At 35.2% G+C, this 23,695-nt stretch overlaps 1 protein-coding gene across 6 annotated transcripts in view; it reads right to left on the bottom strand.

The window, feature by feature from the left end:
- NEK1 (NIMA related kinase 1) overlaps positions 1-23,695 on the bottom strand; it is a 248,558-nt gene that overhangs the window by 82,030 nt on the left and 142,833 nt on the right. For all 6 annotated transcript variants that reach the window (XM_047856749.1, XM_047856753.1, XM_047856750.1 and 3 more), the window contains 3 exons: positions 11,207-11,338; positions 9,244-9,309; positions 8,936-9,164 (listed from right to left, as the gene is read on the bottom strand). In XM_047856749.1, coding sequence (XP_047712705.1) covers positions 8,936-9,164; positions 9,244-9,309; positions 11,207-11,338 — 427 coding nt within the window. The remainder of the gene's footprint in view (positions 1-8,935; positions 9,165-9,243; positions 9,310-11,206; positions 11,339-23,695) is intronic.

The following is a 23,695-nucleotide window of genomic DNA, read 5'->3' as shown; positions in this document are numbered from 1 at the left end:
GACAGAACATCTATAAATATCAATGCATCCAACATAGGGGCACCTAAATACATAAAGCAAATATTAACAAACATAAAGAGAGAAACTGATGGTAATACAATAATAGTAGAGGACTTTAATATTTCCTTTACATCGATGAATAGATCATGATGGATTTAATAGGTATATACAAAACATTACACCCAAAAATAGCAGAATAGACATTCTTTTCAAGTGTACGTGGGACATTCGCCATGACAGTTTACATATTAAGTCACAAAACAAATCTCAATTAATTTAAGAACACTGAGATATCAAGCATCTTTTACAAATACAACAAAAGAGTATGAATCTAAAACTGAAGAAAACTGTAAAACACAAATATGTGAAGGCTAACAAAACCAATGGGTCAAAGAAGAAATCAAAGAGGAAATCAAAAAATACCTTGAGACAAAAGAAAATAAAAATACAATGCTCCAAAATCTATGGGATACAGCAAAGACAATTCTAAGAAGGAAGTTTATAGTGATGCAAGCCCATCTCAAGAAACAAGAAAAATCTCACATGAACAATCTAATCCTACACCTAAAGGAGCTACTAAGAACAAACAAAGCCCCAAATTAATATTATGCATCCTTATGTTCACTGGAGCATTATTTACAATAGCCAAGATATGGAGGAAACCTAAGTGTCCACCAATAAATGAATGGGTAAAGAGGATGTGGTGTACATTTGACCCTTGAACAACACAGGTTTGAACAGCCTTGGGTCCACTTATGTGTTGATTTTTTTTTTCAATAAATGCAGTATAGTACTATAGGTATGTTTTCCATTCTTTATGATTTTTCAAATAACATTGTCTTTTCTCTAGCTTACTTTACTGTAAGAATTCATTACCTAAAACATATAAACACAAAATATGTGTTAATCAACTACTTATGCTATTGGTAAGGCTTCCAGTCAACAGTAGGCTATTAGCAGTTAAATGTCTGGGGAATCAAAAGTAATATGCAGATTTCAGACCACACAGGGGTGGTCAGGGCCCCTAACACCTGAATTGTTCAGGATCAACTATACACACACACACACACACACACACACACACACACAAAGGAAATTACTCAGCCACAAAAAAAGAATGAAATCTTGCCATTTCCAACAACATGGATGCACACAGAGGGTATTATGCTAAATGAAGTAAGTCAGAGAAAGAAAAACAAATACTGTATGACTTCATTTATATGTGGAATCCAAAAAACTAAACAAATGAATAAAGCAAAACAGAAACAGGCTCATGGATACAGAGAATAATCTGCTGGTTGCTAGAGTGGAGGGAGTAGGGAAGATAGGGAAACTAGGGGAAGGGGATTGAAAGGTACAAACTTTTGGTTATAAAATAAATAAAACAAGGGGATACAATGTATAGCAAAGAAAATATAGTCAATTACATGTAACAACTTTGTATGGTGACAGATGGTAAGCTAGATAGATCTTGGTGGTTACTTCGTAATTTATATAAATGTTGAATCACCATGCTGCACACCTGAAAGTAATATACTTCATGTCAACTATGTTTCAATAAAAAAAAGTAAATAAAATAGTTACAAATTAAACTCCATAGTTTGAAGGAAAATAAAAACAGAGGGGCACCTGGGTGGCTCAGTTGGTTAAGCATCCAACTTCAGCTCAGGTCATGATCTGATGGTTCATAGGTTTGAACCCCCCTTCAGGCTCTGTGCTGACAGCTCAGAGCCTAGAGCCTGCTTCAGATTCTGTCTCCCTCTCTCTCTGCTCCTCCCCTGCTTGTACTCTGTCTCTCTCTCTCTCAAAAATAAACATTAAAAAAATTTTAAATAAAATTTAGCAGAGCAAAAAAATGGGAAATTAGCTATTGATGTTTGAGTCTTAGAAGCCTTTTGTAAGAATGCTCAAAGCATTAATAGACAAGATGCAATCTCACATATTACAGTATATATAAGTCATTTAAATTTTAATGGTAACCAAATACAAAATGTTGATACAAATTTGTATGTACTAGTTCCTTGAAAGAATCTACAAATTAGCAGGTAATAATCAGTTTTAGAAAGCAAAAATGATTCCCAGTAGGGAACTAACTTTTAAAAGGATAGTTATAAAGTAGAAAACCCATAAATAGGCCCATTACTTACAGCCATGTGCTATTTGACAGAGGTGCCAAAACAATATGGAGAAAGTAATAAACAAAATTGGACAAACTAAATGTCCATATGAAACAATATGAACTTTGTTCCCTTTGATGCAGGAAGGGAAAACCAGGTGGAGTTGATGGTCTGAGCTGAGGTAACAGAATTGTAAGTCTAGGAGGCAAAAGTGGCTCATGTTGGAAGGATAGAGTACTAAGGAATAGAAAGCTACACAAAGAGAACTCAGAACTATAAAGAGCTCTCTGGAATTAGCACACACATGGTAAATTACTGTAGTCTAGGGAAAAGATCATCCAAATGGAGTATAGGGAATAATACTTGCAGTTCAAACAGGGTCAAAAATAGTCCCTCTTCCCACCAGTCAGAAAAAAATGTCTTCTTAATTCACAAGTCATCAGGTAGATTATTCAGAAAGGTTTCAGACTCAGTAAAAGGAGATAGATTAGCCATAGATATTGCTCTAGTTCTACCTAATAAAGATTAAAACCACAACCTAAAACGGTCAATCTATTTATACATAACTGAACTGTATCCCACAACAAAAGTCAAGAATATTTATAGGAATATAAAAATATATAGCCACCCATCTAGGTAAAATTCATGCTTTAGCTACCAAACAAAAAATGACCAAGCCATGCACAGAAGCAAAAGAATTCAACCTTTAATAAAGAGGAAAAAATTTCAACCAATTAATATCAACCTAAAAATTATAGATGACCTCAGTAGAGAGGATGTTTATAATTTTCATAAATAAATTCTGTATGTTCATTAAGCTACAGAGACAAATGATAAAAACTAGAGAAAAAGAAAACATTAACAAGCTCCATATGAACTTCTAGAAAAGACAAAAAAACGCTAGAAAAAATAATGGCCAAAATTATCCAAATTTGATGAAAACCACTCACAAATCCAAGAAGCTCAACAAAACCCAAGCAAAAGAAACATGAAGAAAATGACATTAAGGCACATAATTATCAAATTTACTAAAACCAAGGCTTAGGGAAAAAAGCTAAAAACATCAAGGAGAAAAAAGACATATTACATACAGAGGAATAACAAGGATGATAGAAGATTCTCATCACAAGAAATGCAAACTGGTCAGTTGTAAAAAGGTAATGCTTTGAGGAGCTCTGCTATAAAGAGGACTTCAGAAATGGGGTGAAAGTTGAACAACAGGGACAGAAAAAAAAAAAGAAAAAGAAAGAGGCAGCCACGCAAAGAACTTAGAAGAGAGACAAGGGGAAGAGGATTGTGAAAAAGAAAGAGTTTGGCGTGTTTTAAGAAGTGAAAAGTAAGAAGTGAGTATAGGTAGAAAAAAATGGACAGAGTGAGGATACAGAGGGAACCACAGGAGAGCCTTGTAAATTATGAAAAGGGCTTCAGATGTTTATTCTAAGTGCAACAAAATCAATTAGATTTAAAAATTTTGCCCTTCTAATTAGCATAATTTTCAGGTCTCTAAGGTTACCGTGATTCTATCTCCCAAGTAATAACACTTTACATCTTTCTTCTCCTTTACAGCTCAGCTTCCTTAAAAGGTTGTAAACTCTCCCCCTCCCTCTCTCTCTCTGTTATACTTCCTCACCTTCCACTCATTTCTTAATTCCTGGATTCTATTGCTGTCCCTAACACTCTAATGACACTACTTTTATCAAGATCACAATGCCTCTTTCCAGACAAATCCAGGGTAAATTTTTTAGCCCTAAACTTGTCATTTCTCTTCCTGAAGTACTCTTCTTCCTTTTAAACCCATCAACTTTCTTAACTCTGATTGTTTCTCATTTTCTTTTCAAAGTTCTCCTTTCTCTGACAAACTCTTAGAAGAGTTTCACAGGAAGCCCTTACAAGTCTGTCCCCTAGTATCTCTTAAATATGTCCTCTTCTCTTTATTACCTTTCAGTAACTTAGTTATGTTCATCAATGATTTTTGTCTAGACCTCTAAAAAATGGTCTGAAGGACTTCCACTTCTGAGTGAGATGGACTAAGGTAACTAGTTATGCTATTGCCTAAATATCCACACCAATTGGACAAAATACACAAACAACAGATTTAAGACACTGGACAAAATGTAATAAAGAACACAGACCACTGAGTAAAAAGAAACAAACAAGATGGTCCCTATGAGTATTCAAGCTTGCTGCCTTCAGAGTTTCCAAACTGCAGGTCAGAAAGCGGAACCCAGACAGAGTCTACCTCAAGTTTGGAAGACAGGAATGAGATTTTTAGAAGACCAAGGAAAGTAGAAAGAGGATTATAGAGGTTTATGAGGGTAGCCCTTACGTATCAGCAGAGCTGTGAGACAAGCAAATATGTGAGAAAACCACCCAAGGTAGGAATAGAACCACCCAAAAAGATTATAGAGAAAATAGGACATGAAATATTCCCTGTTTCCAGAAGCCAGATTGGAAAATGTCATAATTCATGGTGCACTGGGTACACAGAAGGGTTTTATCTCTGTAGAGGAAAAGAAATTAGCACTAGACTAAACATGGCTCTGATTTCACCTAGCAAATCTCAAAAACAAGACATGAATGGATAAAACTGAGCCCACCTAACTTAACTATCTTCAGAACAAAGCTCCAGAATAATTATAGAAACACAAAAATATCTATCACTCAACAAGCAATATTCACAATGTCTGGTCTCCAATCAAAAAATGCCTATGATGCAAAGAAGAAGAATATGACCCATAACAAGGGGAAAAATAGATCAGCCAGAACTGAGAGAGATACTAGAATTAGCAGACAAGGACATTAATAAAGTTTTTACAACTGTACTCCATATGGTCAAAAAGATAAGTAGAGATATGGTAGATAAAAAAAACAAAATGTGAACCTCTAGAGATGAAAACTACATTATTTGAGATGAAAAATATATTGGATGGAATTAATAGCTTAGGCAATGCAGAAAAGAAAAATAAGTGAGTTTGAAGATAGAATAATAGAAACTATCTAGAACAAAACACACCGAAAAAAGAATCTAAAAAATGAAAAAGAGCATCACTGAGCTATAAGACTGACAGCTTTGAGCTGCTTAATAAACACGAAATTATAGTACCCAAAGGAGGGGAGAGGAGGCCCAAAAAAACATTTGAAGAAATAATAACAAAGAAACTTCGAATTTGATGAAAACTATATATCAATAGACCAAAGAGCTCAATGAACCCCAGGGAAAAGAACAAGAAGAAAGTACAATAAGGCTCTTCACAGTCAAATTGCTCTAAATCAATAATAATGATAAATCTTAAAAGCAGTCAGAGAAAAACGCTGTGCTATGCAGAGGGAACTAAGAATCAGATTTCTTGTCAAATAATGCAAGTGAGAAGACAATGGTGCAACATCTTTAAAGCACTGGAAGACAATACTGCCAATCTAGAACTCTATACTTGGAGAAAATACCTTTTAAAAATTCAGGTGAAATACTTTTCAGTGTACAAAAGTTGAAATACTCTATCACCTGCATCACAAGAAATGTTAAAAGAAATCCTTTCAAACAAAGAAGTTAAGAACATCAGAAATGGTAACTACATAGATAAATACAAAAAGACTTTCTTTCTTTAAAAGGTATTTAAATCTCTTTAAAGGATAATTAAATGAGTTCAGTTCCTGGGAAGATGGAGTAAGCACATATTACCCTGTGTCTCCTACTGAATACAGCTACGAAAACCAGAACAAAATATATGAAGTGGCTATTTGAGAACTCTTAGAAAGAGTAGCAGATGGATTACGGAAGGAGACATTCCCCTGTCAGGATTCAGCATGTCAGATATCCATAAATGGCACCGGGTTTGAGAGAGAGTTCTAGGACAGGCCTTCCACTTCCAGCTCGAGGAATGGGGAAGGGAAATCCTACTACTTGGCATGAGTAAATCCTTCAGTGCTTTTCTTTTCTTTCTTTACTTTGTCATCTCCTTTCTCCTCCCCAAAAACCCCATGGTGACAAGAGCAGTAGTTGGTAATCAGAACACACAGGGGATCAAACTGAGGACGAGGAAGCTTCCTTTCTGTTTGGTAGAGATGTGGTACCTAGAAGATGCAGCTAAGTTCCCATTGCTATTTTTCTCTGTCTTCTAGTGGCTCTGAGTATACAATAGAACAAAGTAAGGAAAGCCTCTGTTTTCTGACCAGATAACCAAAGAGAGAAGCCCTGGGCAACGAGAAAATCCCAGGAAGATAATAAAGGCAAAGGAACTCAAGAAAGCAACCCCATAAAGTTGTTTATTATCATCTGGGCTCACCTGCCATATGCACACCCACCCATGGATTTGATCCTATTCAGTATATCCAAAACTTTGAAAATTGAATTAACAAAGAGATAACTGCCAAGGTCCCCAGCCCAGTCACTGGATGATACACATGCTAGTAGACCAAAACAGCATTGACAGGCTTTGAAAAATGAACTGATATTAGAACCACAGGCCACGGGAGGCAGATAGAAACTTGTGACCTAACTGGGTCAGCTGCCTGCTAAAGCAAAAATATGAACATTCCCCACAGGATTTAAATAAGGCCTAAAGTCTCATAAGGGAATATTCAAAATGTCCAGGACATATTTCAAAGTTATTCAGAAAAAGAAGAACCAGGAAAATTTTAACTCTCATGAAAGATGGCTAATGATTAATAATCAGCACAGATATAACACAGATATTGGAATTATCTAACAAAGATTTTAAGTTATTATAAAAATGTTCCAGGAAATAATCATGATATGAATGTACTTTACGGCAATGAAAAAATAGCAAGTCTGAGAATAGAAATAGAAGGTTTAAAGAAAATTTTAATCAATTCAAATTTCAGTGTGCCTAAACAAAATTTTATTGGAAACAGCCATGCTAATACCTTTGCATATTGTCTCTTGCTGGGTTTACACAACAGTGACAGAATAGAGAAGTCGCAACAGAGCTCCTATGGCCTGCAAAGTCTAAAATATTCACTATCTGGCCATTTACAGAAAACATTTGCTAATCCCTGCTTCAAAAACTGTTCTCTGCATTCAGAATAAGTTCATAATGTTTGAGAGAGCCAATGTACAGTACCCTTCATTATTTTCCCTGCTTACTTCTTCCATGGCTTTTTACTTGCCACTCTTTGTCTGACTTCTGAAAGTTAGTCATCCATGCTGAACTATACCAAGTTCCCTGAATTACACACCCTCTCTCACCTGGGTCCTGGCTATTCTATGCCTAAAATATTTGGTTCAGCTTTTGGTTTAGCTAACTACTTATCCCTCAGCTCATCCCTTTTTTTCAGAAATCATTTCCTTGGCTTCCCCAAGATAGACTTATGTCCTGACACATTCTGACAGTAGCCAGGATTATTTCTAGTATATTCCTTGTGAACTATAATTGCCTCTATATTTGTCTCCCTTTCCACTAGACCCTAAGCTCCTTAAGGGGAGGGACTATGTCTCAACCATTATAGTATTTTCATTGCTGAGGAGTGTACGGTATTTAATAAGACTCCATGAAGAACTACTGAATAAGTAAACAAATAAAAGACACCACAGGTTGGATTCTTTGAACTTTTCTCCAGTGCAAGAAAGAATTCTATGAAAACAGTCCATTAAAAAAATTACTTAAGGGGCGCCCGGGTGGCTCAGTCGGTTGGGCCTCCGACTTCAGCTCAGGTCACGATCTCGCGGTTCGCGAGTTCGAGCCCCACATCGGGCTCTGGGCTGATGGCTCGGAGCCAGGAGCCTGCTTCCGATTCTGTGTCTCCCTCTCTCTCTGCCCCTCCCCCGTTCATGCTGTGTTTCTCTCTGTCTCAAAAATAAATAAACGTTAAAAAAAAATTAAAAAAAAAATTACTTAAAACTATATTTTGTTGAGAGGCTTAGTGCGTTAAGTGTCTGACTTTGGCTCAGGTCATGATCTTGCAGTTCATGGGTTTGGGCCCTATCAGGCTCTGTGCTGACAGCTAAGAGCCTGGAGCCTGCTTTGGATTCTGTGTCTCCCTTTCTCTCTACCCTTCTCTTTGCTCTCTCTCTCTCTCTCTCTCTCTCTTAAAGATAAATAAGCATTAAAATTTTTTAAAAAAAATATTTAGTTGGTTGATAATCAGACTTGCCCTTTAAGTACGTAAGCTCCACAAGAGCACAGGTTTTTATTTATTATTGTATCTCCCTCTGGTGCATAGGACAATGCAAGAAAATGGTAGCTGCTCAATAATTATTGCTGAATAAATGAATCATTAAGTGAGATATTTTCAATACTCCTGGCTAAATACTTAAAGGACCTTTCTGAGATTCTGTCAAAGGCTGCCATTTTGGTTCTCATCAAGAATTATTCCTGGTAAAAGATTAATATAACATAGTAGAAAGAGTTAAAGTAATACAATTTACATATGTATCATTAGTTCCTTCTCTCATACCGTACACTTTTGTAATAAAAATCCTTGCTATTCTTTTTTTTTTTTTATGTTTATTTATTTTGAAGGTGAGAGATAGAGCATGAGCAGGGGAGGGGCAGACAGAGAGGGAGACAGAGAAACCAAAGTGGGCTCCAGGCTCTGAGCTGTCAGCACAGAGCCTGATGTGGGGCTCAAACCCAGAAGCCATAAGATCATGACCTGAGCTGAAGTGAAATGCTCAACCAACTAAGCCACCCTGGCACCCCCAAATCCTTGCTATTCGTAAGGTTAAATAGTTTTCTCCATTTTTCACATACAAAGAAATTTTCCAGCCTCTCTCAATCCCTCTAAGTGTTTGTTCTTTCAGAGTATTCAAGTTTACATGTGTGCTAAACCAAAACAGATTATTAAGATTTTATACATACTTTCAGTTGCAGAGAAGGATGTGTCCAATGTTAACTCATCCAGGGGAATCACAAGTTGCCCTCCCGCCTCCCATTTCTTGCGATCAGATGAAACCGATTTTTCCTTTTCGGGCTCTTTGGCATCTTCACTAACGACCACTTCACATGTATCAGAGTGACATTGCTTTCCTTTTTCATCTTCTTGAGCTTTAAGATTTTGATTTAATCTACGGAGTATTTCTCGCTTACTCTGAAACAGTTAAAATGTTATACTTTAATATGTATACAATTAAGTAAAATGACTGAGAAAGTTTGAAAATTGTACCTACTGAAATAGCACTGTTAGTCTTCTGCATGTCTTCTGAGGTTTCCTGGGTATCAGTTAAACTACTGTCCTATAAACACAGACAGTTACAGAGTAAGAAATAATGTTATTTTAAATGCCTACCTTAAAAACTTTCATATTTTTGTTACTTTTTGTTTTTTATTAAATTGTTCCTTGTGAATTTTTTATTCCTGTAAAATGTTAACACAGATTCCTTCATTATACTTAATAGCAGAAGGGCCAATTCTCAATTATTTGTCTTATTTTTAGATTACTGATCACATATTTAACTAAATCCTCTTCCTTTTTGGCATCTGATTTTTGGTAATTTTATGTCAATGGTAGAAATAAAAAGAAAATTAACTGATGTACTCTCTTAATTGGAGCTAGGGAGTTTAGTGGATAGAGTAACTCAGGATAGGCTGTATTATTTTGAAATTGTCTTCATGTTTCATGTACATATATTCCTGCTTAGCCATACTACTAAACATAATTGAGAACTGGTTTCTCTCAGTAAACAAAGAGAGTAACAGTAATGAGTTCTGAGTCCTTTATACCAACAATAATATAAATTCTGTCTTTGATTAGTATAATCATAGTGATCTAGACCAACTCGAATTTTTAAACACTCGCAAAGACGAAATTAGTAGTTATGAATGCTATGAAAGCAAAAATAATCTGAAAAATGCAGAGTAAGAAACAGCAGTTTTCAAAGTTTTAAGTGCAATATTTACCAAGACAACACATAAAGAAAAACCATTTCATTACATAGATTACCTCAAATTTTGTAAGATTTGAGGAAAATACAAAAGAGTATAGTGGTCAGTTTTAAAGTAATACATGTAAATGAGACAAAGAGCATTTTACCCCATAAAGTAGTCAGGAATTAGCAGTTGCTATAACCAGAGAGATGAACAGCTACTTGAGATGTGAGACTGGGTACCAGGAAGGAAACCACACAGTGGTATCTAAAGTTGAAGTGAACAACGCAGCACACGCAAAGTCGTTATCAGAAAGAAAAAGAGACTAAACCTACTTAAAGAACAGTAATTTCTTACACGAAGTTCTTGAGAGTTACCAAGAAACTTGTATTTTCCTACTCAGTCTTATTTTCAAGATAAACACAAAGGCTATTTAAAAAAATGGTGTATCAGTAACATTAGTGTTGTCTGAAAAAACTTAATGAAACTCAGCCAGCAATTAAAAGGCAGAGACATTAATTAATGAGATAGGAGAGAATCAGGTTAATGTGTTACATGATTCAGTAGACTTCTCCCTTCTCTGTGTTGAATTCTGGGCTGAAATCCCATACCATGAGCCTATTTCCTTTACTCCAGAACAGAGTTTTCACATTTTAGACGAATACCTGACACATACTTCCAAGTTTAAGCTTTTTATTTGCCCATATTTGTTTCATTATCCATTTGGCATGACAGAGATTTATAAGTAGAAGGGAAAAGAAATAATTGATGGAGTAAGTGTAATTATACTGAATATTCCAACATTTGTTATGCTAAAGATTTTCAAATAAATGTAAACATGCCTTGGATTTTATTCTTAGAGTTAATTTAAGTACCAAAGAGACATTATTTTTTTAAAAAATGAACCTTTCTTAAAAAAAATGAAACTGTTAATTGTGAGAGTGTTTGTTAATGTTTGTTCCATTACAAATGTTTGTTGCACTATTTTCTGTACATTTTTATATATAATTTATTTGTTCAATATTCTTTTAAAGTAAAAATGAGAGACAATCACTTAAATCTATTTTTATGTATTAAGTGGTCCTAGATATAAACCTATCAGCAATGAGGCTCCAATACTCAGAGTAAACTATACACAAAAATCTTAACAAGTAATTTGTTTTTAGAAAAAATTTAATGAAACACTAGGAATTAATGTAATTTCATTAAATTTAATCCTTCTAATAACTTTTTGCTTTGAGGAGTTCTAAATTTTAGGGAACTTACCATACCCACTTCTTTCAAAGCTGAAGTCACAGAAATAACAGATTTCATCTGTTGCTTTGATGGAGAGCCACCTGCTTCAGGTTGTCCCAGTGGCGGAGACATATCAGAACTCTTAACTCCTTTAGCCACCAACTATAATAAAAAATGTAAATACATTTGCAAATTTATATTTGTATGAAGAATAAAATGGTATTTATCAAATCACTGTTTATCTACTCTATCCAAAGGTACAGTTTTTTCATTTCTCAATTTTTATTGTGTGAGACAATGTGCTAGGTCTGAGGAAAGATCAGAAAAGGCAGAACATCTCTGGCCTGAGATGTAAACATAATCAAGTCTCATGTAGTACTAAATAACTCCTTTCCATTGCATTAACAATGTTTAATAATTTTTTTTAAAAAAACCTGATTTCTAAAAGATTATGACATCAGTCTCTCCACTTTAATTTTAATTCATTACAACATCTGATGGGAAGAAAAAATATTTTACTTATTAATCTTAAACTTGAAAAAGAAATGCTTGCGTAATCTCTAAAAGTTTGAACATCAATCACCCAACATAAGAGCCCTCATTATAAAAATGTCAACATAATGGAAGAATGAAAGAATGGGAGAATGGAAGAAATGAAGGTACAGATAATAAGATTTAATGTCATTAAAAATATCACAAGTTATATTCAAACATGTGTCTTTTTTTATCTTGCTGTTTAGACTTTAAACAATATGAAATAAGACATGTTGAACCATTGAACCATTTATCAATATAAGGAAATGGCATTTACAGGTATGCTCATGGTAACATGGCAGCAAGTCTGTTCCCTACTTTGTTCTCCTTCAAGCCAGTAAACAAATATTTCTGGTGAGTATACATTTCTGGTGAGTATACATTTCAAATGCAACACTTACTGAGCACTTGTAAATATAAGGTAGCAATTCAATTATATTATCTAGTCTTCTGAACTCTCATTTAACATAATACCTATGTTATTCAAAAGAAGATGGAAACAGCCATCACAATACTGAAGAACAAAGTTCAAGGAATGATAATACGTAATTTCTTCAAGTCTTACTATAAAACCACAGTAATTAAGACAGTGTAATACTGGTGAAAGAATAGACAAATAAATCAATGGAATAGAACATAACTCAGACCCAAACGAATAGAGCCAAATGAACTTTAACAAAGGAGCAAAGGCAACTCAATGGACAGGAGTTGCCAGGAGAAAGGACAAATGATACTAGAACATCTGGACAACCCAGTTGTTCCCCCCGCTCCCAGAAAAAGGATCTAAACAAACATTGACGATACACCCTTCACAAAAATTCACTCATTACAGACCCAAACATAAAATGCAAAGTTATAAAACTCCTGGAAGGTAACATAGGAGAAAATCCATATGATTTGGGGTTTGACAAGACTTTTTAGATACAACACCAAAGGCAAAGCCGGGAAAGACAGAATTGATAAGCTGGACACTTCACTAAAATTTAAACCTTTTGCTCCATGAAAGACACTGTCAAGAGAATAAGATAAACCACAGACTTAGATAAAGCATGTGCAAAAGACATGAAGACTTAAATCACTGTTAATTAAAATATACAAAGAGCTCTTAAAACTCAACAATAAAAAAAAAAACCACCCAATTAAAAAAATGTACTAAAGATCTGAACAGACACCTCACCAAAGAACATATACAGATGGCAAACAGGCAAATGAAAAAAATGGTCCACATCCTAGGTCATTTGGGATTTGCAAATCAAAATTTTTTTAAATCTTTTTATTTTTTTTTTTTGAGAGACAGAGTGTGAGCAGGGGAGGAGCAGAGACAGAGGGAGACACAGAATCGGAAGCAGGCTCCAGGCCCTGAGCTGTCAGCATAGAGCCCCACATGGGGCCCAAACTCACAAACCATGAGATAATGACCTGAGCCAAAGTCAGATGCTTAACCGACTGAACCACCCAGGCACCCCTGGGAATTGCAAATTAAAACAATAATGTGATACCACTACACATCTACAACATTGGTTAAAATCCAAACCACTGACCACACCAAATGCTGCTGAGGAGGTGGATCAACAGTTCTCATTCATTTCTGATGGGAATTCAAAATGGTACAATGGTTTGGAAAACACTTTGGCAATTTCCAACAAAACTAAACATACTCTTACCATGTGACCCAATAATCACAATCCTTGGTAAAGGGGTTTAAGACAGATGTCCACACAAAAACCTGTATACAGATGTTTACAGCAGTTTTATTCATAATTGCCAAAACTTGGAAGCAACCAAGATGTCCTTTAGTAAGTAAATAGATTTTTTAAAAAAAGCAAAAAACTGGTACATAATGGATTATTATTTAGTGCTAAAAAGAAATGAACTATCAAGCCATGCAAAGTCATAGAGGAAACTTAAATGCATATTATTAAATGAAAGAAGTCAATCTGAAAGGCTACATACTGTATGATTCCAACCATATGACATTCTGGAAAAGGCAAGACCATGGAGACAATACAAAGATGCATGGTCACCAGAGGTTCGCAGGGGAGTGGTAGGAGGAATGAATAGGCAGAGCACAGAGAACTTTTAGGGCAGTGAAAATACTCTGTATGATACTGTAATGATGGTTATATGTCATTATACATTTGTCCAAACCCACAGAATGTACAGTACCAAGAGGGAACTGTAATATAAACCACAGACCTTGGGTGATGATACATAAATGCAGGTTTATCAATTGTAACAATGTACAACTCTGGAGGAGGATGTTGATTAATGGGAGAGGCTATACATGTGAGGGGACAGGGGATACACTGGAAATATGTATCTTCCTAGCAATTTTCCTGTGAACATAAAACTACTCTAAAAAAATTAAGTCTTTATTAAAAAAGGGCAGAAACACTGCTCTAATCCATAGTTCAGCACTGTTGAAAAGTATACTGATATTTAAGATGTTATAAATAATTTTAAAAATCTAAAGCTAACACAGCTGGGTATTATCTGGGTGTCATCTTGAAAGATGACATAGAAATATTCTGAAACTTTACCATGGTCTTCCTTCCATATGGTATATTCAAAAAAGGTAACAAATTCTGAGGAAATAGAAACAAGTTCCAATTGGTTCTGAAACACTAGCAGCATTTTTAGAGAAGTATATTATTTCTCTAGATGATTATTTTGAAGGAAACACATTAATCTGGATGTACAAATTCTATCATATTTATTTAAATCAGTAATTACTTCTCTAATCACATATCATATTTATCCACTGTATAATCTTGTGAATGTTTAAATTCACTTAAATGATTTCTGCTATTTTAATAAACTTGATGTGATTTTTGTGAGAAAACAAATATATAATATTTTATAAAATTTAATCAACATATTCAAAAATGTATTAAGTGTCAGGGTGCCTTGGTGGCCCAGTCCGTTAAGCATCCAACTCTTGATTTTAGCTCAGGTCATGATCTCACAGTTCAGTGGATTGAGCCCTGCATTGTGGGACTCTGCACTGACAGCATGGAGCCTACTTGGGATTCTCTCCCCCACTCTCTCTCTGCCCCTCCCTCACGTGCATGTGCATGTGCACACTCTCTCTCTCAAAATAAACAAAACAAAAAAATATTTTAAAAAATATGTATTAAGTGCCAAGCACAGTGCCAGATAACGGATATCCAAACTGAAAGACACATGGTTTTTTGTGTCTATGTGACATGATTTGTTAACTATGTGAAATGATTTGTTAACTAACCTTATTGTAGTAATCATTTCATAGTATATACCTATGTCAAATCATCACATTATATATTGCATACTTAACACAATGTCACGCAACTATATCTCAGAAAGTTGGGGAAAAAACCCAGTATGTTGTAGACCAGAACTAGCTGCAATAATTTTCAAACAAAAGACAAAAACAAAACAAAATTGATCATTTCTCTCCAAGGATTATAAACTATAAAAGAAAGGGAAACACATAAATCTATCAGTATGTTACAGAGAAATAAAATGAGAGAGATGTGTGCTAAATGGTCTGGGAGAAAAACAAACAAAATAAAACCAGAGAAGGAACTAATTAACTCCTGGGAGGGGAGAAGGTGAGAGTGACCTTCATAGAGTAGCCAGTTTGAACAGCCATTCATTGTTTAAGAAGGTCATAAAATACAGTTCAAGTAGGACAGTTCTACACTCAAATCCCCAAATCTCACTGACTAAGGACCTGTGATTTTTCATTGTTTCTAATCCTCTCTCAACTTCAAACTTTTTCTCACTAAAATGGGAATGGTGTGTACTCATTGTCTCCTTACTGCAGGGATTAAATGTGATAATTTATGTAAAGTGCACAGTTGTGTGCCTAATAAATGGTAGTAATTATAGTTCAGCAAACATTTATTTAGTTTCTACTAAGTAACGTTATTTGGCTTAAACACTGAAACTATGATTTTAGACCCTAACAAAATGAAGAAACTGGCTTTGCCCAGAGCTAGTTTTTAATCTCCAGAATGCAGAATAAAAACAATAACTGCCCATCTGTGCATAATCAGAGTTTAAAATTTTTGCATTGCATAAGGTTGTTTTTTTTTTTTTTAATTTACTGGTTTTGAGAGACAGAGAGAGTGCACGTGAGAGAGTGTGCATGTACATGTGTGCACAATCAGGGGAGGGACAGAGAGAGAGAGAGAGAGAGAGAGTCATAAGCAGGCTCTGCGCTGAGCACAGAGCCCATCATAGGGTTCTATCTTACAATGGTGAGATCATTACCTGAGTAGAAATCAAGAGTCAGATGCTTAACCAACTGAGCTACCCAAGTGCTCCAACACTGCATAAAGTTTTATGACACAGAAGTTGGTAAGAAGCAAAACCTGAGGGGTGCCTGTGTGGCTCAGTTGGTTAAGCCTCTGACTCCTGGTTTCAGCTCAGATCATGATTTCATGGTTTGTGAGCTCGAGCCCCACAACAGGCTCTGCACTGATGGTGCAAAGCCTGCTTGGGATTCCTTCTCTCTCTGCCTTGTCCCCACTCATATTCATTCTCTCTCATTCTCTCTCTCTCTCAAAAATAAGTAAATAAACTTTTTAAAATGTTTTTAAAAAAAGCAGAAATCTGAAAGACAAATAGTTGCCATCATAAATTCAAAAAAGCCTAAGATTTTTAAAGAATGATCGAAAGAGAATTTAATTGTATAAATAAACAGGAGAAATAACATGTATTTAACTAATTTTGCTAAAGAATAAAACCAACTGCCTTTCTCAGCCTATGACATAATTTTCATTTATGCTTTTAAAGATTATTGCAAAGTTATTTCCAAAATTACTATGCAGATGCTTAGACCTTAAGGAAACTCATAATAAAATTAAAAAGTCACCCATACCCTATAGCTCCAACTTACTGTATTTCATTTTTTATACTTTTTTAATGCTTATGCACATATACACGATTCATATACAATTTAAACAGGGTACTGGCATAATTCTCTAAAACTGTAGACATGTGGCCAAAGAAAAATTTTACAACCTCTAGGGAATACTTAGCAGATTTATCTTTAGTTAAGAATGGCAAAAGCCACATAAGGGAATTGAAACCCCTTTATCTTGACTTTCTATTCTTAAATTGTGAATGTTCTTAAATATATTCTTAAATTTTTTATATGAAATAGAGATATTTCTGTATTAATCTCAACCTTAAGAGAAATCTAAAGTAACAGAGACAAAAGTGTTTACTGATAAAGTGCTATGAGTTAAACTGGTATGAGACCAAAAATAATCAAATTCAGTACAGTAGGGATTATGCTAAAACATGGAAAATCTCTACTAAATTCTCTTCACACTGTTCATTTTTGTACCTACGTAAGCACATCTTTTAATCAAGAGAATATATTTTTAATGAAGAGAATGACACATATTACTATTAAAAATGTGTTTTGTATTATATTAAAATTTGTCTGGCTGCCATATATGTGGTTAATGACTGGTATATAGTCTATTACCTAAGATATCTGATTCAATGTGTAAGACAAACTTATTGGCACCTTTATAATAATGATCTTCACCAGCCTTCAGTAAATGGTTATTTTTCATAACCAAATATATACTAACCTCTCCCCTGGGTCAACTAAACTAAACAGATCATAAGAACTTGAAATTAAAAAACACACAAAGAAATTCAGACATAATGAAATCTAAACCAAAGAATACAGACAAAAAGACTGCCCTACTAACTCATCCAATTACTTAGTAACAAAACTACATCAGTTAACAAAAATGTAAAGGTAATTCTAGTAACTAGTGAGATGTCATTATAAGCCCAGGTAACACACACCACTAACTGATCAGTACAACAGGAGCTGGGCCTTCTATGTAAGTAAACATCATGGATATATTTTTTTATAACCTGGATGTTAAGGCTTTCAATGTGAACCAGATCCCGAGATTTAAAAAAAATAACATATTTTTAAATTGTTAAAAGAGAAAACACTAGACTGAGTTAATTCAGAAAGTTGATCCAATATGATAAATAACACTAAAATTAAAAAGAAAACAAAACAAAGTTTTACATAAGATAAAAAATTAAAACCTAAAAAAAAAAATCCAAACAATTTTGTTAAAATTGATCACCCAGTTACATGTAGTATATATATTTCATTCTAAACAGTTTTTCAAAATCCAAACTTAAAAAAATACTGCAACAGAAATAGAACAATGAGCTGAAAGTTTCATCGTGAAGTTAAAAAAATAAACTGCTTTAGGAGCTATTTTTCCTAGCTATTTTCTCACTAAGTTCATAAATTCAAGACTTTTCTACATTGCTTATATCTCCAAAAAATGTTTTTAACTATCACTGTAAAATTGCTTCTATTATATCTGCTAATTGTATCTGTTTAATTTTGCTAAAAAATTAATCAGCAGTGCCACCAAATGACAAAATGCAAAATTTTACCAAATAGTGAGGCCAGGTTTATAAACACATGAAACTGTTTACCTATTCTTGAAACACATATAAATACAAATACTATTTCATCTCTATATGCTGAATGATTTAAGGATTTAACATATGTTAGGAAAATATTAAAAGGCCTGACTACATACATATTTTGACTATAGAGCAATTTCATACATAATTCTATATAGCTTGAAAATAAATGGTCAAATTTTATCAAATTTACATTTAGGTTCTCAAAATCTTACCTTTGAAGAACTAAAAATATATTTTTATCTGAATAATTTTTCTGAGCTAGTATTGCTATACTCTATTTATAGGAATGTCTAAGAATAAGAACATTCCAATGTGGCCACCAGGAGGAAGTATGTCTCCACCCTTAAAGAAGCTATATAGAACTGTATGGCAGGTCCAAAGAAAAGAACAAAGACATAGGGGCGCCTGGGTGGCGCAGTCGGTTAAGCGTCCGACTTCAGCTCAGGTCACGATCTTGCGGTCGTGAGTTCGAGCCCCGCGTCAGGCTCTGGGCTGATGGCTCAGAGCCTGGAGCCTGCTTCCGATTCTGTGTCTCCTTCTCTCTCTGCCCCTCCCCCCTTCATGCTCTGTCTCTCTCTGTCTCAAAAATAAATAAACGTTAAAAAAAAAAAAAAAGAAAAGAACAAAGACATAAACAGAAATGAAATACACAAGAGCTAAACACAATGAAAAAGGAATTCCTCACACTCAAAAATAGTCTCTCACCAAGACAGAATTTCCCTAATTCTACTTTTCATTTAATTTTAATTATTAAATGCACTGCTCCTCTTAAAAAACTCAATCTATCTTTTTTGTATTTCACTCACAATATGAGTCTATATGGTTGACTGAAAAAGGCAATACTGTATTATTTGGGGGAAAAAACCCTATTACCACACATGAAAATTATTCTTCATATTAAAGTCCTATGTTTTATTATAATTTTTACAATGAAATGTGTCAAAGACAAAATTTTTAAAAATGGGTCTTACATACCAAAGAATCAGAATAATTAAGGCAGTGATTTTTACCATTTGTTAGATCAAAGATACTTTGATAATCCAATGAAAGTCATTTGGTCTTACTTTAGAAAAATGCATCAACATATATGCAATCAAACTAAATTAACATTTCAGGAAGTTAATAATGCTAATTCTAACTGTGAATAACATGTTAACCACTCCTGAGTTAGAGTAACACTCAATAGGGAGACCTGGGTGGCTCAGTCAGTTAAGCATTTGACTCTTAATTTTGGCTCAGGTCATGATGTCACGTTTGGTGAGTTCGAGCCCTGCACTGGACTCTATGCTGATCTGTGCGCAGACCACATGGAGCCTGCTTGGGATTCTCTCTCTCTCTCTCTCTCCCTCTCTCTCTGCCCATCCCTGCTTGCACTCTCTCTCAAAATAAATAAAACAAACATTAAGAGTAACAGTCAATAAATAAATACAGATATATGAAGTCCCCATACTGCATCTAGATTATGTTAAATTAGAACTTCTTTTAAAATAATTACTGGGTAAAATAACTTTAACTCATTTTCTAGAGATTAAACTGAACTTAAGTACTTATATTATGAAGACTTTTTCTAAGCAATTTAGATAGAACAATATTAGAGATCATGCCTTTCATTTAGGAGATAAGGAAATAAAGGCCCACAAACAGAAGTCAGCTCCCCAAGAAGGCAAATTCATTGGCAGAGTTGAGACTAAAAATCCAAGTATTTGGATTCCCAGACTCATTTTTTTTTCTCACTACACAACGATGCATTCAGTAAACCAATATTTAAACATTCCTCCATACATAATTCTGAAATGTCATGAGCCACAGATTTCCCAATGCATTTATTTGTGTTACTATTCGCCAGATACCATGCTAGCATTTTACAAGGTGAATCACAGTTCTTTGGTTGAAAGCAACAGAAACTAATTCTGGGGGAAAGGAGGAGGTGGGTAGGGGAAAGGAGAAAAGAGAACAGAATGGTAAGTAAGATTATAAAAGCAAAGGGAAGCTCTAAAAAGAACAGGAACCAGAGTAGCTGCATGGATCTAGGTTGCAGAAATGAATTCATTGTTTCATCAGGTTCTCTTATTGGATTAAGTAAACTTCAAATCCTGTGATATTCTGCTCAAGCTTCAAGCTCTGGGAGATAATTCAACTGATCTACATTCGATGACCTGCCTATCCTTCAGCTAGAAGAAGCCAGAATACCTTGTTTGACAGTCTTACTGAAACAGCAAACAATAAAATAATTCCCCCAAATGAAAATGGGTTGCTTGCCTATTGGACCTCAAAAGTCAGACTCACTACCACAGTTTAATGCTGCCACCATAAAAATACTTCTGAAAGAACCTGAGGAAATACAAAGTTGTACAATACTAGAAACTAGTATTCTCTATCATTAATAGAATCATAAAAGCTGTCATTTGTGTACACTTTAGAACTAAGACAGATCTACCATTAAAAAACAAAATACAGGGGCGCCTGGGTGGCGCAGTCGGTTAAGCGTCCGACTTCAGCCAGGTCACGATCTCGCGGTCCGTGAGTTCAAGCCCCGCGTCGGGCTCTGGGCTGATGGCTCGGAGCCTGGAGCCTGTTTCCGATTCTGTGTCTCCCTCTCTCTCTGCCCCTCCCCCGTTCATGCTCTGTCTCTCTCTGTCCCAAAAATAAATAAACGTTGAAAAAAAAATTTTTTTAAAAAAAAACAAAATACAGAGAAAAAACTGGGTATCTGTACTGGTTTACATGCCTTAAAAGAACAAGGACTCTTTGGGTTTTCTGAGACTGTATTTTATTTATATGAATGCTACTGAAAGTGTGTTGGATGGGTTTATGAGGTCTAATCAGCCTTCTGGAAGTAGAGAAACCTGGCTCCAGTTGGTTATCTGTGGAAACAGAACTATGCTATTATACAGCTGCCTAGTAATAAAAGCATTATATGAGAATGTAGAGCTCAAAGCTGAATCACTGTTGGACATAATTTGTAAAATGTACTTGTTAACATATAAAACCTAACATGCTTCCAGAGATGCTCCCTGCTCCCCTCCCTCTGCCTCTTCTACCACCATTACCACTACCACCTGTGAAACTTCTGCTCCTTCTGCTTAGGGAAAGTTAGCTTAATGCTAGGAAGGTCATCAGAGGAGCAGCTTTGAAATAGGGGCTCTCAACCTAAGAGGCATCCTGATTCTCTTTGAATCATATCCTGCAGACCACTCTGAAACACTGTTTCAGTGTCTGGGACACTTCCAACAGGGAGCATGATTCCACATTGATCTCATGATGTGTCTATTTAAATGGATGAGATTGTATGGCAAGACTAAGAATAACAACATTCTGAGGTAGGCAGAGATGGGAAGTGTGTTCACCAGAAGGCATATAGGTCTATATGGCAGGTCCAAAGAATGAGACAATGAAAGAAATGAAATACACAACAAAGAGTGAAATGCAAAGCAGGAGGAACACATGATATGCAAACTATAGTCTCTTACCTAATCAAAGAACAGACTTCCACAGGTACGATGCCTGAATTGATGCTAAGAAATATGCAGATTGAGGACGCTGCTATGATAATTTAGATAAAAAATAAGGTAAAACAGCTCCATTTACAACTGTAGGACTGTAATCCAGAGACGTCAATGAAGTATCGAGCACCAATGAGAATAAGAAGGCAAAGAAATAAATGAAACAGTCAACCCAATAGGTAGATTTTATACACTGATGCTGAGTGATCAAGCAAATATTTATACTGACCCTTGGACAGTGGTTATGACCTTGATGAATGAGCAGGACATTTAAGAAATAATGCTATAAAGAGAAACTGGGCTTTTGAAAACCATTATACAAGATGTACTTAAGACTACATTAAAATTTTTTCAAATTTACTTGTTTTGAGACAAAGATAGCATGAGTGGCGAAGGGGCAGAGAGGGAGAGGGAAAGAGAGAATCCCAAGCAGGCCCTGTGGTGCCTGTGCAGAGCCCGATGCAGGCTTCAACTCTCGAAACATGAGATCATGACCTGAGCTGAAATCAAAGACACTTAACCGACTGAGCCACCCAGATGCCCCAAGACCACATTTTAAAGGTGTTTGTGGGCCGTTTTCAGCCCACCAAAAGCAGATTTCAGGAAAGAAATGTAATCACAAAGCTCATGCTATGTTTTCTCTGAGATATACTAACTTGAGCTGTTGGAAGTATAATATTCTGAATCACTAAAATGAGCAGTCCCTACATGACTGGGAGAAAAAGAAACATTTCCCATTGATAAATGTACTACTTGTATATCCCACATGGAATCACAACATGAGTTAAGACACTTTACCTTGGGGGAAAAACACAAGGTTATACATAGTTGGTACAGTGGCAGGTGGCTATATAAGCCTGCTGCCAAGATAGGCCTATGCATGCATACTGACAGCAGTGGATATGGAGTAGCTGACTCATCTCTAAGACTAAAGGGAAATCACATAATCGAAGCCATGCAGACTGCTATTATAAAATACTCTGATGCCCCTATGTAATTTTGCATAATGGATCACATTTTAAAAATAAGGCTGATTTGCACTAAGCATAAGCTTATCATATTTAATGGATATATTACTATGCCAATCACCTTCGGGTGCTATGTAGACTGCTAGAATAGACTATTAAAGACTAAACTAAAAACTCTTAAGGTCAATTGCAACTGTGGTATCGTAGCTGAACACAAGGATGATAGCAGCAGGTGTATCATGAAGAAAGCTGACTGAAAAAAGAACACACAGGGAGTTTCATACCAATTCATCTTGATATAATCTCTGCCCTACTGTGCAAATCAGCACAGGATGAAACGTCCCTGTTCCTTGTGTTGAAGATACAAACCCAAGAGAAGAAAAGCAGATTGTTCCCAATTGCTATATATGTATGTCACCAAAAGTAGGCTCGTACTATTTTCCAGATGAGGGTAAGCTTGAAAGAGATTTGGGCAATAGAAGAAATCATTGGCTCTGACTATGAAGATGAGTTATTTCTACTTCTGACAAATTTGGCTGCCAATAAGTTAGCATGGTAATTATTTCATACTCTTGCCCTATTAATTCTTTATCTATAATAAAGGAAAGAAAAGAGGGAATTAAGGAACACCAGACATAAAACATTTAAAAAGCACTGCAATCTAAAGCCAGGTAAATTTTGTCAATGGTCCAGGAGATAATTACTGGATACTCTTGAGGAAGATGGAATATATTACCACAGTTACTGTTTCACACTCAAGCCTTGTCCAGGCTATGTCTATAGTCAGGGAAAAAAAGGGGGAATAAGATAAGATTTCCTGACTGGTGGATTTTTAAAACACATTTCTGATAAAAACTGTACAACCTAGAGATACAATTATATTCCTTATTATTTTTCCACACATAACAGAGAAATGATTAAACTATTTCCATTAAAAACAGGAACAAAATATTATCCACATTGTTATTTAATGTTGTCCTAGAAGATCTGGTCAATTTAATTAAAGTAAATAATAATATAAGGTACAACTTAAAGAAAGCAGGGGAAAT

Source organism: Prionailurus viverrinus, chromosome B1 (genome assembly GCF_022837055.1).
Source record: "Prionailurus viverrinus isolate Anna chromosome B1, UM_Priviv_1.0, whole genome shotgun sequence".
Lineage (NCBI taxonomy): Eukaryota > Metazoa > Chordata > Mammalia > Carnivora > Felidae > Prionailurus > Prionailurus viverrinus.
The sequence above is the reverse complement of the archived record's forward strand: the minus strand, read 5'-3'. Positions and strand labels throughout refer to the sequence as shown.